We start from the raw sequence: 19,610 nt of genomic DNA, 5'->3' as shown, positions 1-19,610 counted from the left end.
CTTTTGTCTTTTATTACGTGTCGCCCTGTTTGTTCTAGAAGATTACTTTGTACAACACAAGTATTATCGTTGGCCTAATTGCATAACTATACCGCATGCTTATCGTCACCTATCGTAAATAATTAATCACAATGATAAGTCCCTTCAATTCGTTTTGTAGATTTCTGATAATTGCGATTATATACTTGCTCGACATATCGTATGAAAAGTTTTTATATTACTGTTTGTGACTTTCCTATATTCTCAACTGTGAGGTATTTATATTTGCCTGACTTTAGCGCCCAATCAAGACCGAACCATGGAATAGGTACCTTGGGACTTGGCGTGTCATCCTGACTATTAAAGTTGCAAGTAGATTACACGAGTTTGTTTACTATAGAAATAACGTAATTCGAATTTCTAATTTATAAGGGTTACACGCTGTGTTACAAGTCATTTGTATCGGGCAACATCCATAATTTATGGCGTTGTTTCTAATATAAATAAGAAGATAACAATACTTAGGGTTTACTGACTTATACATACATACATAAACTCACGCCCGTATTCCCTGAAGGGTTGGGCAGAACTACAAATAATCAAGAAACTATTTGCAGCCACTTTTGACACGTAGTCCTAAAGTGGATAATGATAAACCGTATGATAATAGGGGATCAGCCTATCGCTTTACGGACGATCCATCATGTTCGACTGGACGCTGTCCCTTTGTCGCCTTTTACGACATGCACAAATTGCACACCAAAATAACCAGATCTAGATGTAACAGGGGAGCAGACTGGCGAAGTAAGTTAATATAAACAAACAACCTCTCCACCACATTGGTCCAATGCAGGCTAATGGAAACACGAACAGTACGAAGTTGCCCGATAAATATTAGATACCTAATTGGCACGAGAATATTGTTCAAAATATATTAAGTAATTTGAGGAAAACGACGGATTTATGGATGTACCAGATAACATAGCTACCAACAATTCCCGTTAGTAACATAATATATGAAAATCATACCCGTAATTCCTATGGGCCTGGACAGAGCCACGAGCGACCGCTCTTGGTGTCGACGGATTTTAATTAAATAAATTATGTTAAAGTAGGAATTAATTATTACTACGAAAGTAGAATCCGTATTAGTAAGTAAGAATTGAACTAACGGACTCACTTTGTGAAATCACTCACAAAAGTACTAATTTTCGCATCAATATTAAAAACCCAACGGTTTTCATGGAAGATACAGCATAAGTACAGTGATAATGAGATAATTTAGCGATACCAAAACACCTATATGTAGGTACATATAATATCATTGACAATACATAAGCAAAGCATGCCCAGGCAACTTGAAAACAGAGGCTGCGAGTACCTATCTGTATGTACCTTATTTCGGAGACTTTACCATTAACAATATTCTTCTATAATAGGCCCGATCCCCGTATTCCTACAGTGCATTTATTTTCTTTTTTCAGGTGATTGTCCCTGGGCAATCATAGCAAACAAATGCTAATTTCCGAAAATTCCGAATGGAAATGCGATGATTGGCGAGGGGTATTAAGAAAATAGAAACATTTCACTGTCAGAAGCAAATAGTCAAGGTATACATATAGTTAGCAACATCCAGAATGTCCAATAATTAAGGACGTTCAAGGTGGCCGTATAGATAGTAACACTCTAAGTGACCAAGAACATCGGCACAACCTGCGTGTTTAAAAAGTTGGCAACAACCTAATCGTCCAGATTCGTGAGACGCTTACAATGTCAAATAGTTCGGCTCAATTATATCGTCATAAATATGACAACACTCACTGCGCCAATGGTATCCAAGCAGTCAGGATGTTCAACAATGTGGACGATTAGGTTGTTGCCAACTTTTTGAACACACAGGTTGTGCCGATGTTTTTGGTCACTTAGAGTGTTACTACACGGCCACCTTGACCGTCCCTAATTATTGGACATTCTGGATGTTGCTAACTATATGTATACCTTGACTGTCACTAACTATTTGCATCTGACTGTATCTTTATTTAATATTTGTAAGTACCTGTAGCTTACCCAGAACTTATCTGGTAAAGACGCTACCAGTTTTTCAGCAAAAAGCTACTTACACGTTTAATAAAATATGCATTGGTGCATTAGCAAGATCAGAAAATAAACTAATGAAACTATGAAGGCCAGACGAACTTTCGGACACAAAACCGCTACCTACTCCAAATGCCAAATTCGTATGCAAATCCGATGAGATCATCCTGTCTATTACTAAGCCACTGTGCGATGCTCCGACCTTCACATTTTAGCATTCATTTCCCACTTCATACAATACCTTTACAACACTTATGTAGGTTGATATTTCCTGAACATCCGTTACGTGATATAAACGATTACAATTTCTCTTTTTAAAAATAAACTTTACTGCAGCCACAAGTATCGATTAGATATGTTTTCTTTGATAATGCAGCTACGTAAAACATTGATTGCTAAGATATAACCACTCCCAACAGTTTAAAAACATAATCTCACTTATATAAGACATAAGTTACATGAAAGTAAAATAATTGTAAGTAATAACTTCGCGATGTTTTCTCCGGCTTCTCTTTACCGCTTACAAAAGTTCCGTGACCTCTATACACCCGTATTAATTCATATTATATATAAACCCGTACTTATCTTTACGGAGTCTTCCTATTATCCAGGAAGACTCCGTAAAGAGGATACGTTAATAATTAGAAGTATGAACATTTTCCTTATTCGCTTTAGCAATTAAATAGCCAGGCAATTATTAAATAAGTACATACAACAAAATCAAAACCAGCAATAAGTAATGGAAACTGTAGGTAATTGCACGCTTAGCAAATATTGTTGAGCCAATAAACAAGCAAGTTATAACATTTTAAGATATTGAGCGATTAACAAATAATGAATAAGGCGCGAAGTAGGACTAACGTATTTGGGACGTTTGTTTTAATATTCATTATATAATGAGCGGGGCGCTCGGCGATCGTCCACAGCGCCGCGGCTCGCTTTCACTCAGTTCGCGATTAATTACGAACACGATTGTGTTCACTCGCTTCTATTTGCTCAACTGTTTGACGGCTGAAAGATAAAGAAACAGCTAAAGTACAACGTTGTACGACGACGGTGATATCTTATCGCAGCCACTCTATTGATCACTCACCATATATCGCAAACGACTCGCCTTATACGGACGACCGGGCCACCTTTATTCTCCAATTTAACGTGTAGACGTGTACTCTTTTGTAAGCGCGATGTTACCGGTGAAGTCATAATGTGCGGAATACAAAAATAGAAACACTGTGTTTACAGGAAAATAGTATTAAATACAACACTGTTGCGGTTTGTAATCGAACGGAAATGACGACGAAATCGCCTACAACCAGTGTAAGGTCGCGGGAAATAATCGGAGTGGACCAGTTCAGTCAGCGCCGTGAAGTGTTTGACAAATACGACACCGTGTTCCTCCCGCTGCCCTCACCCAACGCTATGGCCTACAAAGAGGCGCAGCCCATCGTCACCTCCAACCACGGCAAGACGACCACCAACTTTAAACGTAACGCTCCTGCCTTTTCCAGTATGCGTGAATCAAGGACAGACGAGCGCAACTTTGAATTTCGAGCCAGGAAGTACTCCGACAACTTTACTTCTGAATTAAATCAGAGCGATGACGTGGATTACCGACGCAGCATGACTGAAAGAACCCGACGTCTATCAAAACTAAGGAAAGACTTCCTAAATTCCAACTTGCACGAACCAAACCAGGAGAGCCCGTTTGCCCGTACTGGCATGAGGGCGTCTTTGCCAGCAAGCAGTGCTACAGTGTTAAAATATAAAATTGAAAGTCCTAATTTGTACAAATTCCCGTTTGCTGAACCTTACGCGACTCCACCTCCAGTACGCAAGGTTATGGTCGATCTTGGACCAATGGAAGTAAATGGTGAGAAAGAAAACCAAGATCCCCAAGCCCGACCCAGATACGTTAGTTTACCAAGTAACAATACTTCACCAAAAATTGATCATCAGAAACTGTTTGAAGAGCTAGTGAAACGTTATTCCCCAGAGCGCAAACCGATAGATTGGAAGTTGCCTCCTACCCGGCCGAGAGTTGTAGGATCTGTTCCCAAATCTACATCAAGTGCCGCAGATAGCATCGATAGCAGCGACAAGAAAACTTTAGATGAAACATTTAACAAAACTGAAGACGATGACGTTTTTTTGAAGAGAGAAATAAATGAAATTGTAAAGGAAAGTAGTGAAGCAATTGGCAAACCTGCAGAACAAACTAATATTTCTGAAATAACAAAGAATGGTCCGGAAAGAAATGATAAAGAGATACCAGCAAACAGCAAAGGAGAAAATAAAGACAGGGAGTCAAAAACTTCTTTGGCAGAATTAGAAGAAAAGAACGACGAAGTCCCGGAACTATCATCTTTACAAAAGAACGATGGAACCAAGAGACCATCTCTCGAGAAATATACGGATCTGTCTATACCTGCTTTGATAGAAAAAATAAACGAAGAAGGCGAGGATTTGGAAAGCCATAAGAAAGATAAGAAAGTTAAAAGGAAGAGAAGTTTCTTAGACAAACTTCTAGGACGAAAAAAAGACAAATAAACGAGTGTAATATTATACCACGCAAATGTAAAGTACACACACCAAAGATTTATTGAGGTTGTTCTTTTTTTAAACATGACATAATTATTTTGAATAGCTAGAATGAAAGTATTTTTGATACAATATTATTTATAAAATATGTTTATAGAAATAATTAATAGCAGACTTCCTCTGTTTTTTATCTAAATGCAATGGTTGGGTTATCACTAGTTGATAAAACGTAAGTGCCATGTGACACTCCCTATCAGCCAAATTCTAAGTAAATATGCTTATAGACATGGTAACAAATATAGAACATTGGAATCTGTGAAACATTCCAACTTATTATATTTCTTTTTTTTATGTTTTCTTCCTGTGTAATTATTTCATTTTGTAATAAATTGTTATTTAAATGTTATTTTTAGTAAAAGCACTATAAAACATCTTAAATTTTTTATGTTTCAGGCTTTGAAAATGTAATATGTTGTTTAATAAATGCTACTATAAAATTAGTTTTTATTTGTGATATACCTACCTAATTTATAAATAAAACTAGATGTGGTGGTAATAATTATGATAAAATATTATATTAAAATACCTATTATCATATCACTTTGCATTTCAATAGTATATTACTGTCACAGTATGTAAAATTATAACAACATTTTTCATATGAAATAACAAATTACCAGGTGGTATTATGTATAATAGGAATATGAGTATCACATTTTGTTTTTGAAGGCTGGGTCCAGCTTTTGCACTGCAGCCTCGAGTGAGAAGAGGTGTTCATCATAGACATCTGGTGTGATGGATCTCATGGCTTCTGCCAAGTTATACACATATTCTTTGTTGGTCCCACTAGGGCCTTGGCTGCTTATAACTTGTTTTGCTATGTCTTCTACAGATGCGGGCCCTGCAACAATGCTATTTGTTATTAGTATATTCTGTAATGAAGGAGTTTCCAGACTACATTTCCCAAATAAAATATAAATGCAGAGTTGCCTTTGTTTAGCCTTCTAATTTCATGGATAACACATACATATTTTATCTTTGTTTTTGGGTATTTAAATGTTATTACACCCAAGTACAACACATCCTCCACCCATTATTATTGTGATCAAAATAATATAATAAAATTGGTATTTATTATTTTTTTGAGGAATGTACCCTGGAATGTATAGAAGAATAAAAACGTCTAACAATTTAGAAATCGATAATTTAAAAAATTGCAAGAAATACACATACAATTAATCACATTAGTAAAATTTAACCCTACAAATAATTGGGTTGTGTACTAGGTTCAAGATAAATTATGAAATTCTGATTACTAAATAAAGACAAATCTAGAATTAAGGAAAAATAATCTATATTTCCATTTAAATTAATTATGAATTTTAATCAAGAAAAACAATAATAAGTCCAACATTTTATCATGTTTTTCTATGTCTTCACACTGTACTATTTCATATGAATTCCACAATAATTTTGTGTTTTGACAGTAAAAATTAACTGACATGACCAGTTGGAAACTAGCCTATGGCGTGTAGTACCTGCCAGCAGGTAAGATGCATTTGCGATGGCAAATGGCCCATTGAAACTGCTGGCTAGGCACGCCAGGAAGTTATTATGACTTACCAGCGTAAGATTCATTATCTTCCGTTGCTACGTAAAGTGTTAAAGGAAAAGCTTCCTGGTTTTTGTCCTTGGGATGGAAAGTAACTGTTTTTTTAGAGTATCCATTTTTTTCTCTAAAATCTAAATGTTTTGTAACTTCTTCTTCATCTTCGGTCTTAATTTTATAAGCTACTCCCCACACCACACTGTTGGCATCCTTGCTTGGTATTAGTGTTACAACTCGCCCAGGCTACAATATTAAAAGTAAATTTCTTTTTTTATAAAAGGGCATGTTGTAAAATTTAACCAAGGCCTACAGTTGTGTTCACTGCAACCACATGAACCATTATAGGGTTGATAGACTGATCACTTGGCCATCATATGGTTCAGGTTATGACATCCATCTTAGAACTTCATATTTATTAGCCACTAAACTGGATGGGATCGCACCCATCCCATTTGATATCACGTGAGTCTATGTGTATAGTATATAATTAAAGTGAAATAAAGAAAAATGCTAAGTAATTAAGTAGTATTCCTAAATAGAGAAGAAAAAAATCTCACTTTTCCAGGAACTCCCCTGTGATCTATACTATGCTGGTAAAATCTCCTAAGATAACCATTGATGTGACCAACAACTTTACGTTCATATTTGAAATCAACTTTCCATATCAGAGATCCGTAGCCAAAGACCCACATTTCGTTTGCAGTGATTTTTACATATTTCAATTTGTTAATTTCATTATTCTTTTTTACGTTACATTTTGATAGAAAAAGTATGAGATGTCATTTTAGGTTATGTCAAACATGTCGAAATCAAACGATTATAGAAACAAAATCTCTCAGGCTAGGGCTTGGGTGAGTACGTCATTGCACTGTATAAGAACGTCATTTTGGTACATAGAGATGAAATCGTTGCCACACAAAGACCTTCTTTGTTGCCACACCAGTAAAAAAAATATTACATCTATCTATCCCTCAGAATCTATCCAACATTCGCCAACCAAGTAGAGATGCTACGTTTAGGATTAAAACCCAAATCGACTTAATCGACTTTATTATTACTCGACTATGATCGTAATTTGTAGGGTCGTATGCTGATGGACGATGGACGGAATACCGTGGAAATACCACGGTAAAACCACGATCACACCATAGCCAACATTATTGCCGACGAAGTTTGGAAAAATCGTCTTTATTATTACTTCACTGCGATCGTTATTTGTAGGGTCGTATGCTGATTGACGGAATACCGTGGTAAAACCACGGTAAAACCAAGATTAGCATACGACCCTACAAATAACGAGGACAGTGCACTAATAATAAGGTCGATTTTTGTTTGAATAAAGTCATGATTGACGAATGTTGGATAGATGTAATATCCCTCGGGTATTACATATATCCACCAATCGACCGTATTATTACTGCATTATACTGTGATCATTATTTTGTAGGGTCGTATACTGTTTGTCAGAAGATTGACAAAAGATTGACCACAAACCACCGACAGAATTAGGGCTGACAGAGTTTAGAAAAATCGACCTTATTATTACTGTACTGTGATCGTTATTTGTAGGGTCATAGCAGTGGGCGTCGTACGGCTGATGACACCGCTTGTCAGAAGATTGACCACAAACCACCGACAGAATTAGTGCTGACAGTTTAGAAAAATCGACCTTGTTATTACTGCACTACGATCATAATTTGAACAGGCCATATTCTGTTTTCCAAAATCCGTGGTTTGTGGTCAATCTTTTACAATCTTCTACAAATAACGATCACAAAAAGTAATAATTAAGTCGATTTTTCTTGAATTGTAAGTTATGATTGATAAATGATTGAAAGATGATAGAAAGATGTAATATCGCTCTAATTGGCTCTAAGGGATTGAAACCAAAGTTCATTGACTTGGTCTTTTTCATGTTTTTCATTGATCACACGGTGTTACCAGAAGGGGAAAATTTACCCCATTTCTTAAACTTGATTATACACTCAGGGCGTAGCATTTCTACTTGGTCTGTACACTCAGGTATACTGAGGGACTTTCCAGGCTACGTTCCTCATCAAAATAGATGTCGCTGTCCAAAGTTGCCTTCGTTTAACCTTCTAATTTCATGTATAACAGAGGTTATGTAACTTTTATCTTTGTTTTTAGATATTCTTAAATACTTATATCTATCAATAAACGTCAAGCAGTCGATCCCGGCTTTTATTTGCCTAAATATGTAGTCGTTATATCATTAAATATCAAGCATATCAGGCCTTTGGCGGCTCAATAGTGACCAGAGGTGACGAGATCGGTCATTGATCACACATCACAATTCACACGTGAAAAGAAAAACGTAATTATCATACATAACCTTCCGGCTTCAGGATCCTTCTTGAATGAGGGACTATCCAGACTACGTACCCCAAAAAAATATGCATGGTGATGGCGGAGTGACTGTCTTCCCCAGCAGTGGGTCTTAACTGCCTCCGCAGCTCCGTGGTCCAGTGGCTGAGCGTTAGGCTCACGATTCGGAAGTCCCAGGTTCGAATCCCGGTGGGGAAATATCACAAAACTTACTTTGTAACCCCTAGTTTGGTTAGAACATTACAGGCTGATCACCTGATTGTCCGAAAGTGAGATGATCCGTGCCGTTCCACACAATGTTTCATTCGGCACATGAAATTTATTTGTTGTCAAAACTGAAACATAGGGAGGGTAGGTACTTACACGTATTGGAAAGCAAGGAATTGGTCCTAACCAGGGTGGAAATTTTAGCTCTACGGATTCGTCGAACTTGTAGAGTAGGAGTAGCCATAGCGTTAGTTGCCAATACAACATTTTCTGCCACTTTTTGTGGGGCTGGAAGCGGGGCTTTTCGCAAGATACCTACTACATACATAAGTACAAACGCTTTTTTTAATAATGCTGATCATACTATGGTGTTTAGCTTTCCTGTGATAAGGAGGGATCCTTTTGCATGATAGTCGATAAGTATTTGGTTTTTTTTTGGCGTGGACGCTATAATGCACAAGACGACCTTTTGAATACAGGTACCTACGTAACTACTATCGCGGAGCTCCGTGCGTCGTAAAGTTTGCGGACTAATGGAGTGAAAAGTTGAAGTACTTATGAACTATTTGCTCTACTTACTTGTATGGCGTGCGTTTAGCGCTCACTTAGCTCTTCCAACCTTTTTGCTCTATTCCGTTGATTTGTCCATCATATTGTCAAAGGATAAAAGCCCCAGGGTAAGGACATAGGCACATTTTATTTTTTGTTATCGGTAGGTACCTACCTACCTAGATACGCGCGTGCCGCGTCATCACACTACGACACTCGCGGTACTGCCTGTGTGTGGTGTGGAATGTTAAAAAGCAGAAGATTGCTTACCTACTCACCCACTTTTGGTAGTAGACCAGTTCAATAAACATGATTCAGAATATTTCGTAAAGTTAGACAAAACGATATCAACAAAAAAGTTTATTAGTTTCGGTATTCAGAGAGAAGGATGTTCCTGCAAAGAACATAACACTAAAATCCTAAAATCTATGACACACCATGGACCCACCCTTGTTGACAATGGGTCACCCACGTCAACACAACTATTGATTGTTGATATACATTATGATAACATCCAAAGAACAGCACAAAATGTGAATAAATGAACGAAAGTAATAGCCTCCGAGCCCACAAATAACAGCAACATGTACAGTTGAGTACCTATCGTCAAGATAAAATCTTCTCGGCATTTTCAATGTCGTCATTAGCTCAGAAGCTGTGCGACGAGATAGTAGTGCCGTCAGTAGACGAATCTTCCCAGATATTGCCCTCGCGCACAGAATCTATTCAGTGTCCCAACAGAACTAAAAAACAGAATGCGAAAGTCAGTAAAACATTTACGGTGGAAAAAAGGAAAGTGGTACAAAAAGTGGTACCACCCTCTAGTTCTCGTAGCAGCAAAGCCGCGATAAATAAATTAATATCTAAAGAGATACTTACGAAGAAGAGGTTTAGGGATACTTCAGTAAATACCTTCTCCTCGAAGCCCTACCGATGCGATAACGACAGTATAACTATGGTCCGCAGAAAAGATTACCGCAAAAATTGCAATTGTATCGCCAAACATCCTTTTAATATGAAAGAAACACAAACTTATAACAGGACAGACTTTACATGCATAGATAAAGCATGCGACCAAAGTATTTTGACTTTAAGTCGTAGTACACAGTTTACAGCCGGACTGAGTGGTGTGAAATGTATTGGTATAAGTACCTCTACAGGATTCAACAATCTATTATCAATTTCACAAGAAACACCTAGAGTTAGAATGGCTCCGTCTTCCAGAACAAATTCCAGAGAATATAGCAGAACGGACTGGGGGCTTTCAAACAATGTGATTCATAAAAAATATTCTAACTCAAATTATATGGGTGCTAGGCGATGGGCTTTATCCAGATATCCAACCAAGGGTCCTGATTTTTAAATCATAGGGACATTAAATATTTTAGCTGTGAATGTAATATCTCTACTTTGGAATAGCTTGTAAAATGAGTTCCATTATTTTTAATATCAACAATAAAATACAAATTTGCAAAATTATTAAATTGTTTATTTCGTAACCAGTCAACCATGTCAGGATATGAAATGCTGTTATCATCTAATCTAGTTTTATTTTACATAATAATAACAGTTTATTGAGACCAAACCATGTAATAATTGCTAGACTACCATGGTTCTTTAAAATATATGAAGCATGTAAATCAGGGTTCAAATTATCACAACAACTTTTTTTGTCTGTCTCATTTGACTATAAGCAGATGAGTTGGGTTTATATGGCATGGAGGACGCTACTCCCAGCGAAGTCAGTCTTTTCTTTGAAGTAGTCATTCGGCCTGACTGTACTTATCGAAAATGTCTCGTTACTTATTTAGACGGCGTGTGATTTCTGGAATACTTAGTACGTTGCCCCGCAATCTGATTTTGATGCATTTGTAATCTTTTTTTGTACTGGGTTCCACGATTGCTTATTTCTTCTTTGACCATCGGTACATTTAATTTCGTGCACTTCTGTTGATTTGATGAACCATGGTGTTCTATGTCCAAATCGGTTTTAGAATCGCTGTGTAAACTAGTAACTTGTCTGTAGTTACTTTAAAGTTTCGACCCAGCAGCCAATATAGACCCTTGTAATATAGATAATATAGACCCTTTGGGTTAATTTCGTCTCGTTTTGTTTGGACGTGTTTACTTTTCTCCATGTAAGTCTGCGGTCTAGGTGCATGCGTAGGTACTTTACCGAATTTTGCCGTTTAAAATAACAGGTGCGCAATCCTCCCTATAATCCCCCTACAAAGAGTAAATGTTACATGTACCGATGTAGACACACTGGCTGCGATTCTCCACTTAGCCATCCAATCTTCTAATTTGTTAAGGCTGTTTTGTAGGATTCGAGAGACCTGGGTTGGACATTTGTTTGAAGCGAGTATGGCTGTGTCATCAGCGAATGTCCCATTGTCATGATTGGGGTCTGTGGTAGATCACTAGTATACAATGTGTACAGGACAGGTCCAAGAACAGAACCCTGTGGTACCCCAGTATATATTCCGTGAAAGCCCGATGTATTGTTCTCCTCTATTACTTGAAATATCTATTAATTATATAAGATTTCAAGACTCCATAGAATGTATGTGGTAGTAATGATTTTATTGTAAACATCAAGCCTTTGTGCCAGACACGATTAAAGGCTTGTTGTATGTCGAGGCAAGAAGATGAGCAGGATTCTTTTTTCTCAAAGGTTGTTCTAATTGTCCTACATACTCTGTAGACCTGTTCTATGGTGGCATGTTCCTGCCGAAAGCCGAATTGGTGATCCGGGTTGATATTTTTCTTTCATGACTTAGCATCCTGTGTAGTAGAGACTTCTCCAATAACTTTGACATTGTTGGCAGAAGGCTGACTGGTCTGTATGAAGTGACCTCATGGATAGGTTTTCCAGGTTTTAGGATCATTATTACTTGGGATACTTTCCAATGGCAGTTGACAGATGAGCTTCATGAAATGACAACTGGATAATTATTATCTTGATAACTAAACAAAATCACAACTTTCATTGGTTTCTTTAACATCTTTCTCTAGATAGGTAAGTACTTAGTTACTTAAAAAAGTAAGTTTATAAATAATTTAGCTTAATCAAATTATAGCAAAGAACTGTGCCGATTCTTGGCACACCAAATTACTTTTAATTCAGTTTGACAGTTAATAAAACTAGATCTCTATTTCGGGTTTGCTCTTGTCGTAAGTGAAGGATAGCATTATTTTATAAGCTGTCAGACTAAAATAAAGTTTTAAACGCCAGAATCGGTCAGATAATTTAGTTAGGATGAAAAATTTACATAAAAACTGATTATAACATAAAAAAAAGACATATTTAATTCAGACTTTCATGTATGGTTATAAATGTGTTAGTTAGTAGTTAAGACTTAAGCTACGTTAGTATCAAATCAAATTCAATTATTGAGACATTGAAGCCAAATCAAGATGAAACCCTAACAATACATAAAACAATCCTGAGATGTAACATTACCTGAAAACTAGCATAAATATTTTATAATTATTAAGCAATACTATAATAGGCTAGATGACAGACAACCCAGTCAAATGAAATACTTTTTATAAAACGAAAATTTTAATGATATGGAATTTGTATGGAATACTTAGTTGTGACATCATCAATAAATATGTTCAAATAGTAATGCTCATTGTTATGTAATTATAATTTTATTATTCATTCAATTATTCTTCAAATTATTGATTAAATTATTGATTCATAATAAGTATAAGTTAAAAAAAATTATTGCTTTTTGATCTTCTTAAACTGGCTTCTATTTCAAGATTAGCATATTATAATGATGAGATGCCTTTGCCCAGCAGTGGGAGGCATATAGGCTATTTATATTATGTATCTTTGACCAAGTCATCTACCCAATGTCGAACACTGATAAGAATTGCATTATAAACACCAGATTGGAGCATGCCATAAACTATGCTATACATAATTAATTCTGCTATACCTTAACACCACAGAGTTCAGATTTTAATGGATATAAAAATAATTATTTCGCTAGATTATTTTCCTATATTTTGGAAGAGATATTCATAATAATAGCCCAGCATCAACATATATTGAACAATTTACAACAAGTTTGTGATAAAAACTATTCAAATATTTTATTGTATATTTGCTGGACAATTAAACATGTTGAATCAACAAAGATTCTTAATGTCTAATAGAAGACTGACAAAAGTAACTAGCAACCAGTAACATAGATCAATGAGCACTTTGGGTTATACTCTTGTGACATTTCTAATTTAACTATTAGGCTAATAACAATCTGAATTAAAGGACTTATTAGAACAATTCACAATATTTACCTATTAATATAAACCTATTCTAAATTTAAGATAATTATAGCTATAAACCTGAATGTTATGGAGCAGAGATACATGGAAATGTGTTATTTTAATGTTCTTAACAGTTAAAACACTTTATACAATATTATAATGGTCAGCATGCAAACAATATATATGATACAGTATAGGCTACATGCCTCAATATTTTGTGCTCTATATGGTGTTAGCAAAACTATAGATATAAGTTGTAACATATGTATGTATAAAAATATTTGCAATTATACTATGAACTTCCGGGAACTGCAGTGTTTATACCAATAGTATTTTAAGAGTCCTGTATCAAACAGTTTTAATTATATTGACTACACTACAACCCGGTGCAGTAGTAGTAGCCCCATATAACCGGAGCTCACATGTTCTGTTGGGCTGGACTTGCAGGTGGAGGCTGGGCTTCCAGGTTCTTGATCAGTTGTGCCAACCAATGCTTTGTTGAATTATCCTCTTGTAGGCATGCAGTAAATGTTGCATCACGGAGTTGATCCGGAAGGCACTGTCTCAGGGCTTCTCTTGCTCTAGGGTTGTCAGATAAGCGTAAATAACATCTGACTACATGTTTTAAAAGCCGTGCTGATGGATCTTTGGCGAGAGAAAGTACCATTTTACCCAAGATCATGGCTACATGTGAAAACCTATCGTATGTTTGACAAATGTAACATAAACCACTGTCATCAAGTAGTATCTTCTGCAAAATAAATGTAGCAACAGTTTTTGATAGTTCAGATCCATTTTCCATTATACGGAGGCATAAAGGTATAATTTCAGTAGTCAAGAGAAAAGTGATCACTTCTTGCTCATCAGTTTTGACCAATGCTCCAATCACTCCCAAACTTGTCAATCGCAAATATTCAAATGGTCTAGTTTTAGACACTGTATGCAGAAATGGATAAAGAAATAAAGGTACATGTGCTTGAAGAAATGCAGACCTTGTTTCAGGATGAGATGCTACGCATTGCATCAATGCTAAAGCGTTGCACACGCGGTTGCTTTGGTGGGCAGTTAGCGTCGGGGGTATCATCGCCACATAAATATTGGTTATTTCTTGTAACAAAGCGGCGATAGTTCCAAAACTATGCCATAACATAGGCGCTAAGTCAGGTACAACCTCACGCTTTTTGCTAAGCTCTAAAAGAGCGTTCTCTCGCGTTTCGGGATTGCATAGTTCTAATATCCACGTGTATATTTTTTCCCTATCCACGACGGCTTGCATGTTTGCAGGGCTTTGTTGGGAACTCATGTTATTATTCATTGAATCTATAAAGTATTGAAGTTCTGAAGCACAAAACAGTTGGCACTTGATTTCTATGATAATCGAAGAACTAAATTCATGGTACTTTTATTATCACTATTGAAATATCACTAATCACTGAAATAAACAATTTTATTTCATACGCGCATGATAAAATGGCCTAATATTCTTATTTTAACTGTGATGATGATAATAACCATGAACGACACTCAGAGTCAGAAAGACAGAAAGCGTTGCGAGCGAAGCGAACTACAGACCAAAGACATTTTTTTGTTTTGGTTTTCCCCGAAGGGCAAGGCAAAAGAAACTATGCCCATACAGCCATGAATTTATTTTTATTATGTATTATTTTTCTTGATGATGGTTAATGAAATGTGATGACGATGAATGATGAAACCCTCGGAGCAGACTCCTACTCCGAACCCCAAACGAATTAACTCAAAAGTTAGCATAAACTTTTGAGTTATGAAGCGGCTTGTTGGCACGAAGTGAAAATAGGTAGGTACACTTTGTTTATTGAATATTCCGATATAATAACATTATCGCGAATGTTTTTCGACTAACTTAATGCGATCATTAACTACAAAACACCACTTCGTATTAATTATTTAGATTATTCAACGTAGAAAGCAATCGTTCCGTTTCCGTTCCCACCAAAAAGTTCCAGACTCAGAACAATAACTAAAGCTGCTTTATAGTCCGGCAATCTCGTGCGCGACCCTCCTGCGGGGCGACAGACGGTGGCGGGGACGGGGTAGCGCGTCATCATCTTGACATTCTAGAACACGGCTGCACACGTAGAGAAGTGTGCCAGGATAAATCTTGCGATAAGTTGTACTTACTTGTGACGTAATATATGTAGGAGTGAATAAAAAGATAGAACTATTTTATTTTATTTTTATTATTATGCTTGAGGACCAACTATTAGGAAAACTAAAAATTAAATATTAATAGATTGTTTTATTATAAATCAATTTCCAATGTCGTTTACGTATTCGGCCGATGTTCGGTCATTTTTTCGCCTTTCAAAAAATTGGTACACTTTATGTACAATCTCCTTCAGTTGTCTTGAGATAGCCTTACTCATCCTCAGATAGTAATCTCGTGTGCGTCGCCCTCAAAGTAGAACAGATTATCAAGCACGTGTTGCCGCTTCGACTGCGCGGCCGAGACTGCCGTACTTGACGCTAGCGATGGGCGTTATTAACCATAACTGGTTATATATGCAGTTACGAGCTCGAACAGTGATCACTCGTTTTCCACTACAACAAAAACTAGTGATATTCATAACGCCATTTAAACGATCGAAATAGGCATCAGTCTTCAATAACTCTTTTAATCACAACGCCATAAAGTTAAATCGAATTCACTCTTATGTTTAAGGCATAGCGTCGATGTTTGGCTACTTTCACTACTCACGCAAAATCACTGGTTTTACAATATTCGTAATGACAAGATGAAAACGACGTTTTACATTGACCACCTTACACATAGCTTTGACAACGTAAAGGAGTAAAACGAGTAATGTAAAACGCGCCTAAAAAAAAGGATCGCAACAAAATCGATCCTTTCTTTCGTGTATTAAATGAAACACGAGCGTTTGCTTCAGAACGTTGTGAAAATAACTAGTTATAAAAATCACTAGTTAAGAAACTAGTTATTGGAAATCACATAACGCTTACGTTACGTTATCTCAAAAACCGATAACGACCCATCGCTACTTGACGCGCAGATGCACGCGTTTCCCTTCCCCGCTACACCACCTGCTACCCGCTGACATCTTAGCTACCCCGTCCCCGCCACCGTCTGTCGCCCCGCAGGAGGGTCGCGCACGAGATTGCCGGACTATAGTTATTGTTCTGAGGTTCCAGACCAAACCAAAGATAATCTAAATGCAGACCATGGAATATATTCTCACTTGGTCACAGAATTAATAGTTCCACAACAAAGAGTAAAGTAACAATATCACAGACTACGTGCAAAAGTTAGTTTGATTTATTTCGGAACCAAATAAAAGTCAATGGTGTCCCACCTCTTAGCACTGTAGATTTTAAATAGTGTTATTGTCTTTTCTGTTGCCGCCGCCAATCCATCAATGTTGCCCCAGTTGCCCGCATAGATGGACAATAATAATAATATCGTACAACTTCTTTATGATGGCGTTGCCTACATTCCAAGCAATGATGTGCCGTTCCCGAGTATGTTCATGTTCTCACTTTGGGAACTTATGAAAAAGAGCTTTATTACCTAACCTTTCGATAGATAAAACCAGAGTACAAAAAAGAACAATTTGAAAAAGAAAACCAGTAAGTATCTTTACTATTAAAGAGATTTTACAACGGGAAGGGAATGGGAATCCCCGCGAGGTATCACGGGGCTGTCGGCGTTAGAAACTAAGCTCTGCATACGAGGAAGAAACACAAATTTCCAGCATCCAGTATTTTTTTTGGTTACGGCAAGGATAAAATTGACTGACCAGACACGACACGAATCGCGACTCACGAGCACGAGCATATTGGTGCGTAGACGACGGGCCTAATTGAAACAAAAAATGTCTATGGCTAACTTTTGACTTGCTTTTGACAGTTTGACTGACAACTGCCAAATATCATTTTATGCCTGTTTTCTCAGTTTTCTCTTCATTCATTCTCTCCTTCAGAGTAACAATTTGATTTGTTTAACAATTGTTTAAAAAACATGAAGTAGGATAGTTTATAACTTATCACGAACATTTTATTTTGCTGTTATTTTTTGTCAATATTCATCTATATACTAAAATATATCCATTGGACCTCATAAGAAACAAGCAATATTATGATAAGAAATTACTAAACAAGTGCATATCAGTTACATTAGTAAGATTAGAGTAAGAAAGTGCAATAGATCTGCGAACAGCATTGTGTCCCAAAGGTAAATAATAAAGAAATAAATTTGCATGCGTACAATTCATCTTACGAATAACAGCGACATTCGTCGAGTTGATTCATCTCCAGACGCCATTTCAGAGATAGACTTGTTCATACTTGGTCTTTTCCTTAGAAGATCCAAGTAGTTGGATCAAATAGGCCTGAAATATTATTAGTTATTTTTTAAGTGTGTATATGATATATTCTTCTATAATAACAAACATAAATAATACCTATCATATTATTAAGTTATACCTCTATATTTCAGTTAACATGGAAGTGTCTCATTCGTTGACACTAAATGAAACAGCTCTGCAACAGTTGCCTGATGATAAGAAACCCCATTTTATTTTTGAATGGCTTAGATTTTTGGACAAAGTTCTTGTGGCAGCACATAAGGTAAGTCATAAATTATGGTCTTCATTTTATAATAATATATTATTTTATAGTTACAATATAATTAACCCACATTTAAATTACACACATTCCAATTGTAGCCTTCAAATAATAATGCATAAGAATGCTTCTAATTTTGGCAACTATAAGCTTACAGGCTTTCTTACAGGAGGAGTAATATAATAATATATATTTTTTTTAAACATTATGATATTTTCAGTCTGACATCAAGGATTGCCAGCAGAAGTTAGTGGCACAGTTGGTGAATCTCTTGCGTGAGTCCCTTGGGGCTCCTGCTAGAAGGCTGCTGGCCAGGTGTCTGGCCACATTGTTCTCTGTAGGAGACACATTTCTCCTCTTTGACACTGTCAACAAATGCAATGATATTATAAAAGTAAAGGATGATTCCCCATCTTACCTGCCAACTAGATTGTAAGTACCATTTACAATAGGCTACTTGACAACTTAGTCAGTTGAGATTCTGTGACAGCAATAAAGCAGTCAAACTTCATACTCATTGTTACTTAATAGTTAAAATTGAAAAATAAGCCAAAAATTGATTGTTTATTGATTAGATTGGCTTCTATTTGTAAATTAGCATTTTGTCATTTATTTTTGACCCAGTCACTTAACCTGTTACTGATTAGTAATAAAGTAACTTATAAATAAAACAACTACAAAGAAAATAAGTACAAGGAATCAGAGTGTATGTATTCAATGTGTATATTCAACAGATTTCAAAAAAGAAGGAGTACTCAATTCGGCATATTTTTTAAATTTTGTTTGTTACCTGAGAACTTCATTCCGTGCCCTGGGTCCCAGCTTTTAGCCGTAAAAATACCTCCACCAACCCACCGTGGAGCAGCGTGGTGGAGTATGGTCTATACCCAATCCAGGTTGATTGTGGGGAGGCCAGTGCCCAGCAGTGGGACATATACAGTGCTTAATTATGGATAACATATAATGGGTGGATGAAATCTTTTTTAGAGATAGCCCGCCTTTTGGTATACATTTTTTATTTTTTGGTTTTTTTATATGTGTACATACAATAAAGAATATATAATCAACTAGAATTTTCCATCGCAAAACTATAGAATAGAATATAATTAAAAAAAACACAAAAACAGTCAAGTATTCACGATCATGGTCTGAATCATCCCCTCAGTTATGATGTCACTAACACTCTGTATATTATGCCGAATCACGAGTTTCGATATTTGGCGGCTGGGCTGTTTTAGAACTTAAACTAAGCGAATTTATACGGATTTGGCTATGCGAGATTTTTCCTACAAGCTATTTCTAAGCTGCGCTCTGTATTCTATACCTATTTAATTATTGTTACATTTTGCAATAAAACTTATTATTTTCTTTGTAGTCAGAATAAAAAGAC

At 36.4% G+C, this 19,610-nt stretch overlaps 4 protein-coding genes across 5 annotated transcripts in view; 2 read left to right on the top strand and 2 right to left on the bottom strand.

Annotated features, from left to right (window-relative positions):
- Positions 1-2,962: 2,962 nt before the first annotated feature.
- Positions 2,963-5,111, top strand: LOC126380641 (uncharacterized). The gene has a single exon (XM_050030189.1). It carries the CDS (start codon positions 3,364-3,366, stop codon positions 4,618-4,620), a length of 1,257 nt encoding a protein of 418 aa, XP_049886146.1. The 5' UTR covers positions 2,963-3,363; the 3' UTR covers positions 4,621-5,111.
- Positions 5,112-5,158: 47 nt separating this feature from the next.
- On the bottom strand, positions 5,159-7,154 carry LOC126380660 (putative glutathione-specific gamma-glutamylcyclotransferase 2). The gene is made up of 3 exons (XM_050030226.1): positions 6,778-7,154; positions 6,235-6,463; positions 5,159-5,512 (listed from the first exon to the last, which is right to left on the bottom strand). Exons 1-3 carry the CDS (start codon positions 6,910-6,912, stop codon positions 5,322-5,324), a joined length of 555 nt encoding a protein of 184 aa, XP_049886183.1. The 5' UTR covers positions 6,913-7,154; the 3' UTR covers positions 5,159-5,321.
- A 3,635-nt stretch (positions 7,155-10,789) lies between these two features.
- LOC126380657 (CCR4-NOT transcription complex subunit 9) lies at positions 10,790-15,173 on the bottom strand. The gene has a single exon (XM_050030223.1). The coding sequence runs from the start codon at positions 14,916-14,918 to the stop codon at positions 14,022-14,024; it is 897 nt and encodes a 298-aa protein (XP_049886180.1). The 5' UTR covers positions 14,919-15,173; the 3' UTR covers positions 10,790-14,021.
- Positions 15,174-17,554: 2,381 nt separating this feature from the next.
- The window catches only part of LOC126380620 (HEAT repeat-containing protein 5B), a 33,716-nt gene continuing 31,660 nt past the window's right edge, over positions 17,555-19,610 (top strand). For both annotated transcript variants that reach the window (XM_050030151.1, XM_050030150.1), the window contains exons 1-3: positions 17,555-17,828; positions 18,093-18,223; positions 18,441-18,652. In XM_050030151.1, coding sequence (XP_049886108.1) covers positions 18,098-18,223; positions 18,441-18,652 — 338 coding nt within the window. In that variant the 5' untranslated portion in view covers positions 17,555-17,828; positions 18,093-18,097. The remainder of the gene's footprint in view (positions 17,829-18,092; positions 18,224-18,440; positions 18,653-19,610) is intronic.

Source organism: Pectinophora gossypiella, chromosome Z (assembly GCF_024362695.1).
Source record: "Pectinophora gossypiella chromosome Z, ilPecGoss1.1, whole genome shotgun sequence".
NCBI lineage: Eukaryota > Metazoa > Arthropoda > Insecta > Lepidoptera > Gelechiidae > Pectinophora > Pectinophora gossypiella.
This window is presented reverse-complemented; position numbering and strand designations above follow the sequence as displayed.

Excerpts from the sequence above, each read along its gene's own strand:
- LOC126380660 (XM_050030226.1), bottom strand. The coding sequence starts at position 6,912 with ATGTGGGTCTTTGGCTACGGATCTCTGATATGGAAAGTTGATTTCAAA. Across the intron at positions 6,464-6,777 it reads ACAGGGGAGTTCCTGGAAAA|CCTGGGCGAGTTGTAACACT; the intron begins GTGAGATTTTTT and ends TTAATATTGTAG. Across the intron at positions 5,513-6,234 it reads AGATAATGAATCTTACGCTG|GGCCCGCATCTGTAGAAGAC; the intron begins GTAAGTCATAAT and ends GCATTGTTGCAG.
- LOC126380657 (XM_050030223.1), bottom strand. The coding sequence starts at position 14,918 with ATGAATAATAACATGAGTTCCCAACAAAGCCCTGCAAACATGCAAGCC.
- LOC126380641 (XM_050030189.1), top strand. The coding sequence starts at position 3,364 with ATGACGACGAAATCGCCTACAACCAGTGTAAGGTCGCGGGAAATAATC.